General features: G+C 41.8%; 1 protein-coding gene across 1 annotated transcript; it reads right to left on the reverse strand.

Moving 5' to 3' along the window:
* Nucleotides 1–764: 764 nt before the first annotated feature.
* On the reverse strand, nucleotides 765–3,000 carry SEF (HIT-type Zinc finger family protein). The gene is made up of 5 exons (XM_012998218.2): nucleotides 2,911–3,000; nucleotides 2,449–2,578; nucleotides 2,081–2,183; nucleotides 1,212–1,318; nucleotides 765–1,116 (listed from the first exon to the last, which is right to left on the reverse strand). The coding sequence occupies exons 2-5, from the start codon at nucleotides 2,551–2,553 to the stop codon at nucleotides 913–915; spliced, it is 519 nt and encodes a 172-aa protein (XP_012853672.1). The 5' UTR covers nucleotides 2,554–2,578; nucleotides 2,911–3,000; the 3' UTR covers nucleotides 765–912.
* Nucleotides 3,001–11,334: the final 8,334 nt, after the last annotated feature.

Here is an 11,334-nt window from a genome sequence, read left to right on the forward strand (position 1 = left end):
CTTTGCATTTTTATCAAGTATGTAAAAAACGGTAATCGGGTTGGAGGCGGTCAGGGACCGACTCACGATTGATCGGTGCGGCGGTGATTAATCGGTGATACGGAAATAAATCGATTTTTAAAATTTAATATAATATATTTCTACATATTATTTATAAATACTCAAAACATATATAAATAGACATTTAAACATAGTTATATCTCCATCATCTATATATCCTAATAACATAATAAAATTTTAATAATAATAAGATCATAATACATAAATAACCTTATAAAATATAAATAAAAAGGCAATTTTTTTGAATTTATATTTATTTTTTAACATTCCTGGCATATATCATTAGTTCTTAACAATAATAATTAACACAAACTCATATTTTTTTATTAAAATCCCAACTTTTATTTAGAATTATTAAACAAATAATAATAATAAAATAAAAATAAAAAATAAAAAATCGATTTTTGACCGATTTTTTGCCGATTTTTGCCACCGAAGTTTGACCCGCCTTAAAGCTTTGACCGCCTCAAACCGGCTAAAACCGCCTCACGAGCAAAAAACCGATTTTTCAAACCTTTACACTAAAACCGTAAAGGTTTTAGACCGCCTCCGCCTCGAAGACCGATTAATCAGCAGTCTTAGCCAAATTTTAGAACACTGATTTCTATTAGGCAAGCCATTACTTAGGCCTAACTCACTTTGTATTCTACCATCTAAGCATCTTTATTAGCCCTACCCTACTATTCAATTAATTGAAATTAATATTGACAACAATAAATAAATTCATCATTAAATGAAAATCACATAATGTAGAATTTGTAGCCTCTACACAGAGTAATTCATTCTCAAGTGACAGTTGTATAATACCCACTGTATCACATAGTAATTTACAGGACTTAGTTTAGTTTTTAATCAAGCAACAAACTTCAGACAACGAGTGTCATTATGGATATTCCGGCATCGAGACGAACAGAATCGCACTCCACACTGGACGCATGTATAGTTTGAAGAGAACCCACAAACTGCGCAGAAATGGCGTCTTGCTGTTGAACTCGGGGGCCCCACAGCTGCTCTCAAGTATGTCGGTACATGCGGAGGCAATGATTCCAAACGAGCCTGATTTCAAAGACCAAAGTAATAATCGTACTAAACATTTTAACAGAAGCAGAAATTCGAAGAAAAGTTGCGGTTTTTTCCTTATTTGTTTTTACCTCTTGCAAGAGCTCGAGGAATGATCTTGGTGCCTTCTTGGCATTTTCGAGTGCTTTAGCTTGACGGGTTTTCCTTTTTGTGCCTTTTGCTTGCTTCTTCTGATATGCTGCATAACCAAATTACGTGATGTTTGGGTAAAACGTCGAGAGAATAGTAAAGGGAGTTGACCAGAATGCGAGGGCTAGAAAAGAAGAGTGAACTAGTAAACTAATAGGGTAAATTACACCCACACCCCTGAAGTATGCTAAAATAACTTTAAGGTCCTTGTGGTATCGATAATACACTCACCCCCTGAAACATAGTTAGAAACTCTAATGGGATAATGCATTGGATACGTTATTTTCCATAGGATTCTAACGGACTATTAGTTTCAGGAAGTGGTGGAAACAACAAAGAACTATTGGTGATTTAAGAAATGTTGGGGGAACCATGTCACCTTCTAACTCTATGTTGTCTTCACCACTAGCTAAAAGTAATAGTCCGTTAGAACTCTATCGGAATAACGTATCCAATGCATTATCCCATTAGAGTTTCTAACTATGTTTCCAGGGGGTGAATATAATTATCGATACCACAGGGACTTTAAAGTTATTTTAACATACTTCAGGGGTGTGGGTGTAATTTACCCAAACTAATACTACGTTTCTTTCCGGATAGTAAATCAGAGATGCCTAATACCAACAATTACGAGCTTTTTATCCCGCCTAGTTTCGTATGATTCGAAGTATGCCTAAATAACCCCGACAGTTGATTAAGGATAAATTTTCGTCTGTAACCAAACACGAAATGACTTCAATTAAAAATGTTTGAGGCCTGAATGTGTACTTCACTTTCGATTAATTAATGAAATAACTACAAAGTGATTAACCTTGATCATCATCGTCAAGTGAGGCTTCATCATCTTCGTCAACTTGAATTGTCTCTAAAGGAGCATTATCGTTTTCCAAAGCTTCAAGACGAGCAAGCATTGCCTGCAAATAATCTTTGGAATTAGTTCCAAATTAAAAACTAATAAAATCCTCAAAACACAGTTAAACCTCTTTAAATTAATACAGTCGGGACTAACAAACTTCTATTAATTTAGCGAAATATTAAATAATCGAACTAATAATTTAATACACTTTTACTGAGTTGGGGGACCCGAATAAAGTATTATTTAAGCGAAGTTATTAATTTATCGAGGTTCTATTGTAAAAGCTAAACAAGTAACAAAGAGGACAAAAGCGATCGACAAACCTGAGTCCGATTATCGCTACTGGCAAGAGCTGCAGCCATTTTCGGCGCAACCTTACGAGTTCGTGTGGACATCCGTTGTACTGAATTAGGCGTCTGTTCATCCATGGCTGCAGCAGCTAAACACCAAAATATGAATTTTTCCACATAAACGAAAGAAACTTGTAGTTACATACAAGTCAACAACCCGAAACAAGTTACTTTTTCTCTGGGACATTTCATCGAACACATTCATTCATAAACAGACAACATCTTCATACTAATACTGATAATAATCGATCATAACAGAAAAAAAAAAAGAAAATCTTAGAACTTGTCAAACTATTTAAGTTTGGCTTCTCAAATTTGAGAACCCAAATTTAAATTTTATAAAATCTAGGATTTGATTTCATCAGAAAATCACTCTCAACTGAATGAAAAAAAAAACGCTGAAAATGAAGGAATTTTGAATGGGTAAAAACATACCGGAATTGAGGGGTAAAAAAGTCCTCTAAACAAGAGATTCACCGTCGAGCTCCGAATAACGGGGGAATATCACCGGTGGATGAGTCCCCTGTGAGTTGCCATATCTTTTTTCTCTTGCCGAATTGTTTTCACCGTACGGACCGGCTAAAGAAAAACTCGGCTTGGACAAATTAATTTAGATTGGTTTTTTTTTTTTTTTTTTTTTTTTGGTGCTAAATTAACTTATTTATTTTGATTGGAATTTGGATCTAAACAATAGGTCTGTACCGGCTCGGTTGTTGCGAAAAACCAAACACCTATCGATAACATCGGTTTTCTATATTTTAAAAATCAAATATGTCGGTGAATTTGCTTTTGTTCTAATTGGTTTTTGGTTAGTGGTAACGATATTAATTTAGTTTATTTTCGGTTTCGTCTATCAGTTCGACAAAAAACGGTGTTTGATTAATTGCGATTTGGGCTTTTCAGCCTATTTGTTTGAGGATTAACAAATATTAGGGCATCCCAAACGGAAGAGGCTCCATATTCCATTGGGGTATAAATTATAGAACTTTAAAAAAAACAAAAAGCAACATCAACAAGGGTTCTAGTGGGTATGCAAATTTAGAAATTTTCACACAATTCTTAATTTTTTTCCTAAATATGTGATTTCATTTGGAGACTCTATTTGTTGGGTCCCACGTCAAATGATGTATAATAGTGAATAAAACATTGTATAGACCTTTTATTTCTTTTTCATCAATAAATTTTGAATCGAATTTTAATGTAGGCTTTTTTTTTTTTTTTTTTTTTTTTTTTTTTTTTTATTCTGAGTTTTTAAGAGGTGCTTATTTTTCTTATCTAAATATATACGTGCAGTGTGCATGTTTTTTTTTTTTTTTTTTAAGAGAACGACACCCAATGAGGGTGGGGGGTTAGGCTTGACCCCCTACCTGTTTATAAAACAAAATTTAAGAAGTACATAATGAGTTTCGCTCAAATTGCTACTGCCCAACATATGGCTAATAATAGCAATTGACAAACAAAAGACAATAGGTAACTAACAAAACGTTAAGAAAACGGGCAAAACAGGTGGCCCAAATAATAAAAAGGACGGGGTGGGAATGATCATAAAAGGTCGGGGAAGAACAAGGTAGACCGTTCGCCTCACCACAACAGCCGAGGCCACTTACACTTTCGCCAAAAATGGGCGAAACAGGTATAACGGCTGCGAAATGTGTGGCACCATTCGGCAAACAGTCTAGTCTTGATAGACCCAAACAATCCATAATCACCCCAACCCTTCCTAACATGTAAAGTTCACGAAAATTCCTAAATTGCCAATAATATAAAAACGTGGAATGCGTGGCACCTATGTGCGAGACTGTCGTCGAAAGGATGGATATCCAAGCTGGTCCATCCGAATCATCTGCTGAATAGGTCGAGGAAGTTCCGCTGTTGTGAAGGTACGAGCCAACTCGGTTTGACACCCCAAGTTAGCTAATGCATCAGCTACTTTATTGCCCTCCCGGTAGATATGTGTAATCCTGTACTCCAAAGTAGAAAGAGAGTTCCAGATCGCCGTGAGAGAACTCTGAAGACTCCAATGACCTTGGTCCGTGTGCGAAAGAAGTCGAACAGCGACTTCTGCGTCAAGCTCGATCCAAACTCTAGTGAATTGCCTCTGAATAACAAATCGCAGCCCCGAGGCAAGGGCAGCAAGCTCGGCCGCAATACTGCTCGGGGCAGAGATCCTCTCGTGAAATGCAACTATGGCCTCAGCGTCCGAACCTCTGATAATCCCGCCAATAGCTGCAATCTGGGTGGATGCTCTACGTGCTCCGTCTGTGTTTAGCTTCACCCAACCCGGATCCGGTGGAAGCCAAACAACTCGATGAGGTGTGATAGTTGGTGTTCTGACTCGGTAATATAGGCCAAGAGACTCAGCCACGTGGGGAATGCCAGTCCAGCTGTCCGCCGAAAGTAAGTTGGTTTGGTGAAGAATCCTGATGTGCTGGATGACCCTGTTAATGATGGAAGAAGCGCGAACCGTGATATCCTTGTGCTTGCTGTCATTTCTTGCAATCCATAAGTACCACAAGATCAAGCAAGGCACAATGGTCGTGATGTGTGTGTGGTGTGTGAGTGCGTGCGAAGTGAAGTGCTGCCAATAAAGTAAAATCTGGGGTATGTGCGTAGTGTGTGCAGGTGTATAGCCAAAAAGATAGAAAAAATGATGCCATACCCTCTTAGCCGTCGGGCTCTCCACGAAGATATGATCAATCGACTCAACAGAAGGAGACTCGACAGACTGAGATACAAGACTCGACACAGGAATAGATGGATCTGGACAACAATAGCACCTCGAGGCAAGAGAGGTGCCTCGAGACTGAAGTTTGGTATCCACTGGAAGACGCTGAAGAAGGAGACGCCAAAGAAAGATAGAAATTGTAGGAGTAAGACAAGATCCCCAAAATATACGAAGAAGAGGGGTAGGGGTATGCTGCTGTCGTATCAAGGCCCAAGCCGAGGTCAAGGAAAACTTGCCATTCGAAGAAGCTCTCCAAATGGGCAAATCACCCGAAGCACCAGAGATTGGGACCGAGCAAATCCTATCGATCCACTCAAAAGGAATATCCTCAGCAAGCTTGTTTCGATCCCACTGACCGTTAACCAAATAATACTCCACACGAACTGACGTTAGCCGACCACCATCAATAATGCCCGAAAGGGGACCATCGCCAAACCAGTGGTCGTGCCAGAAATAAACATGACCTGGACCAATCCGCCAAAATATTTGAGCTTGAACACGCTCTCGGACACGGCACATGCGCTTCCACACCGTGCTATAGAGTGAAGACACAACGGATGAACCTGGGAACCGATTCCGACAATACTTGTTTCGGAGAAAACGGGCCCAAAGAGAATCCTGAGCACGGAATCGGAACCAGAGCTTGTAAGTGAAGGCGTCAATCACATCCGTCAAACGCCTCAACCCCAAGCCACCCTCACCAACTGGCCGACAAATCGTCTCCCAAGCAACCCAATGAGGCCGGCGCTGATTACCATAAGATCCCCAGAGAAATCGGGCCATGCACTGCTCAATCTGCTGAATAATGTACTGCGGAGGTTGAATAACCTGAACAAGATGCAAAGCCATAGTCGAAAGCGTACTCCGGATCAAGGCAAGACGGCCCCCGAAAGCCAAAGCGGTCCGAGCCCATCCCGAAATCCTGGCTTGCATGCGATCAAGCAAAGTGTGAAACAAACTGCCCCGGTCCCTCCCTTTGTATAGTGGTGCTCCAAGATAAATGATAGGAAGATCCTTTCTCGGATAACTGAGAATCCGAGAAATAGTGCGAAGATGACCATCAGAACATGCCCTATCAACTGTGAAAGTGCTCTTGTGCACACTAATCAACTGACCCGAAGTCCGACAGTAATGATCGAGAAAATCCCGCAGCTTCTTCAGTCCAAAATTATGGCACGAGGTAAATATCATCACATCATCCGCATAGGCCAAATGGGATATAGGAATGCCTCCCCTTGTAGAATAAAACATGCTTGGGCAACGGCTGTATAGTGCATCAAGACCTCTCGAAAAATACTCAGCCGCAAGTACAAAAAGAGTCGGCGAGAGCGGATCTCCCTGCCTTAGACCACGAGACGAAGTGAAATACCCCGTCAGCTCCCCGTTGATTAGTAAAGAGAACTGGCACGACGAAACACATCGCCGAATAATATCAACCAAGTTCGCCGAGAAACCCATCAGCTCGAGTACACGAAATAAGAACCTCCACTGAACCCTATCATAAGCCTTTGCCATATCCAGCTTCAAAATAAGATTCGGATTTCGACAACGAACTGATATCGAGTGGACCATCTCTTGTGCTAATAAAATATTATCACTAATGAGGCGACCCTGAACAAACCCACTCTGAGAAGGAGAAATAATGTGTGGCAAGTGAGGTGCAAGTCTGTTCGTAAGTACCTTGGTGATAATTTTATTGGTCACGTTGCACAAGCTAATCGGGCGGAAATCTGTCCAAGCCGTCGGAAAGTCCACCTTTGGAATAAGAACCAAGGTGGTAGCGGTGAAGCTCGCAGGCATAGATCCACCCTCGAAGAAATCCCAAACCGCTTCACAAACATCACACTGAATCAAGTCCCAACAATGCTGATAAAATAGCGAAGAATACCCATCAGGACCCGAAGCACTATCTCGACAAATCCCAAACACCGCATCTTTGATCTCCTCAACTGACGGACGAGTAGAGACTGAAGAAAAGTCCCTTTCAGGAGCGGAAAATAGGGACTCATCAACCGGAAGCAAACTAGGCATATCATCGGTAAGAAGCTTGCTAAAGAAATCAACGCCCGAATCCTTGATCTCCTGAGCTGATGTGAGAACCAAATCACCATGAGAGATAGAGTGGATTCGATTGACACATCGCTTTTTCTTGACTAACGAGTGGAAACACTTAGAGTTTCTCTCTCCATCAGTCGCCCATCTACAAGCTGCCTTCTGCTTCCAAAAGTCCTCCTCAATATTGAGCATGAGAGTAAGTTCAGCAGTGGCCTTTTTCAAATTTGCACGATTCTCGGGGGATCGATCCAAGTCATATATGTGCTCGGCCTCTAGAACAGCTGCCTCGGCCCTCTCTTTATTCTTGAACACGTCCCCGAAAACATTCCAATTCCACCACTGAAGCTTCTGTTTCAATCGTCTCAACTTCGTATGTAATCGATGCATCCCCGTCTGAGCACACGGAAAATCCCAAACCTGTTCCACAATCTGACGAAACGTAGCGTGGCGGATCCACATATGCTGAAACCGGAATGAAGCAGGAGGCCTAGACGAAGAAGCAGCCGATGAAACCAAAAGAGGAGCATGATCCGACCAGGTCCGTGAGAGGTGGGTAACCTGCGTAATAGGCAGTAAATCTAGCCAAGCAGAGTTATATAGAATCCTGTCCAAACGCTCCAAAAGACCTGAAGGGCTCTCCCAAGTATAGCAAGAACTAGCCCCAGAGAACCCGGCATCCGAAAGTTCACAATCCGAAACCATAGCACCAAACTCAGCCATATCTAGTCTCCTATCCGAAACCGATCTATTCCGTTCTGACTCAAGTAAGATTGAGTTGAAGTCACCCCCAGAAATCCAAGGAGTGTCACCAATCGTCTCAAAGATGTCGCGGAACGAATTCCACAAAACACGGCGCTCGGAACGAGAGCATCTAGCATAGACCGCAGTAAATACAAAAGGAGCACCAAATAAACCAGATATGCATCTGACATGCAATAATTGTACCTCATCCCTAAGCAACTCGACTCGAAAATTGTGATCCCAAAAAATCCAGATCTTCCCCGCACAATTAGACAAACCAGCAACGAAACCCAAGCGACGGCAATAGTAATCATGCACAAACTCAGTCATAGGTTCAGAAATAACCAATAAATTAACTCTATGTTGGCGACAAATAAAGCGCAAGTGGGATTGGGTCGCCTTATTTTTTACCCCCCTTGCATTCCAAACCAAGAATTTACCCGACATCAAGAAGAGGGGGAATGCGACCCATCTGAAGATTTCCGAGATGTGACAAAGAATGAGTTACCAATAAGGTGGGCCTCCTCCGCATGCCAACGTTCGGCATTCTGCAAACGCCAACGCTCAGCATCAATTAGGCTCGATCGCCACGAGGCCGAAGGTTCATCAGTGATAGAGCCCGGAGTAGCGTGATCAGCTGGGCGTATGCTCGTGGCTGGGCTCACGGGCTCATAAGGTATCATGGCAAGGTGATTGAAAGGAGGCGTGCCGGCCAAATTTTGATCGGCCGTGGGCCGGACCTTGGTCACATAGTGTTCGCAAAATAAGGCAGCCGACGTAGGTGTAATCGGATCCGTACCCGCCGAAAGTCCTGACCCCTCTCGTCCGTGTACCCCATGATTAAGGGGAACATCCTTGGCCACCGAAGTGGCTGAAGGTGATAGAGAGGGGGTTGAGAGGGCTGCCCCCTTTGCGGTTCGGGAGCTAGAAGCTTGATTTCTGTTCTTTTTGGAGGGAGACACATGCTGATTTTTTTTGGACATGGATAAGGCCTCCATATCATCTAAATAAGCTGCTTGATCATCGGCAATAGTATCTATAGGGTCTGGACTCATCGGTTGTTTGGTGTTAGAAGTATTTTTTCGGCCCTTTTTCGAAGATTTTGGAACATGTTTGGAAGCAACATCCGGTTGAATATGAGCAGCCTCTATATCCTCTTGAACCCCACTCTCCAACAATTCAAAGGGGTTGTAATGCTCAAAATCTCCTTCACTAATATTATCGGCAGTATTCCGCACAATAGCTTGAGAAAAACTAGGATTTTCAGTTGATTTTGTCCCCGATGTTTTAGGAATATCCATGTTTTCAACAACAACATTTTTCCTCTTTTCAACTCGTCGCCAAACTTGTTTTTCCTTTGGTGGGGCTGTGGGTTTGGGAATCCGTTGTGGCGGTGGTGGAAAATCCGGTTTTTTAGCATTTCCATTCATATAACAATTTTCAACCGAGTGACCCAGGTGAGAACAAAACGTGCAGAATTTTGGGACGTTCTCGTAGTTTACCGGCAAGGAAATCATCTCAATATCATCATAGCCAGTCATCACCGGAATTTGTTCAACCCTCGGTTTCAAGAGATCAATTTCGACGCAAAATCGAGCAACAGATAGCTTCTTTCGATCGGCTGTAAAATCATCAAACTCAAGTGGATTTCCAATAGAAGAAGCAAGGAAGAATATAGCTTCCCGGTTGTACATATAAGGAGGAACTCCCGGCACATTAACCCAGACCGGCGCTATAGAAGTTTCGTTTTTCAAATTAAAGCCCGGAGTATATTTAAAAACACGCATGGGCAGCCCATCAATATAGCATATCGATCTTCTCAAAAGCAAAGAATAATCATCTAATACCGAGAATTGAATCAACACATGCCGATAATTCAATTTATGCAACTCAAAGGAACCGCGGGGCTTTAAATCGTAAATAAACTTCTCCATAACTTTGTAGTGAGGTATCCCATGAGAAAACTTACCAATCAAGGTGTACTTTAACGGCTCAAGCATCTTATCAACCTCCTCTTTCGAGAAATAGAGCACATTCTTGCCATCTATCACTTTAATTGTTCCAATTGGAGCGATATCTTCTCGGTGGAGCAAGTGACGACGACGATCAACCTTAGAAGAAGCAATTGGAGGTCCGAGATCACCGTGTACAGCAGCAGCAAAGGATTTGGTTGGGAATTGGAATTTTGGGGTTTGAATTTCGGGATTAGGGGTTTCAATTTCGGGATTGGGGTTTTTTAATTGGGGATTTTGGGTTTGGAATTGGGAATTCGGATTATGATTGTCCAATTTAGAAATAGGGATAGAAGTATCATTTTTAGTGTTTGAATTGGACATAAAACCAGCTTGGGCCACAAGATTGGGGTTTAGGTGGTCCGTTTTAGGGTTTTGGGCTCGGATTTGAGTAATATTATCGTTAGCCGGTTTTAGAGTGGAAGATAGGCCTTTCTTAGGAGAGTTAGGGGCTGAGATGGGCTTAGGGACCGGTAGTTTGAGGCTAGAAAAATCCTCATAGGATGGTGATTTGGCAAGTGGTGTAAACTTGGCGAATTGTGGTTGGCTGAGGTGAGGAGTTCTAGCCAAGTCAAGGGGTGAGGTGGAACGGGCGGGAAAAGTGGTTGGTGAAATTTGAATTGTGGCGACCTTGCCTTGTGTAGAAGATTCAGCTTCCACAATCGAGGAAGATTGATTGGTGAAATCTTCCATAATTACCACGTCCGAAAAGGAAGGTCCTGATTTAGAATGATCTTGATTTGCTGCACTAATTAAAGGAGGAACCAAGACAAGATGAGAGTCTAGATTCATGCGGGGCACAAGCAGCAGCTACCCACTCGAAGATCTCCACCGAGAGAAGGCGGAGATATGACGGAGACACGAAAAACCGATGACAAGACGCGAAAAACCGATGACAAGACACGAAACAAAATGAGGACGAAACAAACCTCCACTAAAACTGAAATTAAAGAAGCAGAACGAGCAAAAAACGCCCAAGAATGGAAGCAAAAACGAGGCTGAGATCACAAGGAATGAAAGCAGCCCTAAAACCGAATGAAATGAAGGAGAAACAACCAAAAAACGACACAAAAACACAAGAATACGGCTGACCCAAACACAAACACGAAAAAAACAAAGAACACTACCAAATTTTGAGAAAATTATATGCAAAGAGCACGAAAACCTCAAAACCGATGGATAATTGAACTAAAATGACAATAAGAAACGATGATCAACTAACCAGAATGAATGAAATGAAAAACGAATATATGAATGGCTAAAATCGATCAAAATCTTCGTAGGAAAGACACAACTTTCTGAGAACACAAGAATTACTGTACCTGT

Source organism: Erythranthe guttata, chromosome 8, assembly GCF_056151865.1.
Source record: "Erythranthe guttata isolate IM_541 chromosome 8, IM_541, whole genome shotgun sequence".
Taxonomy (NCBI): domain Eukaryota; kingdom Viridiplantae; phylum Streptophyta; class Magnoliopsida; order Lamiales; family Phrymaceae; genus Erythranthe; species Erythranthe guttata.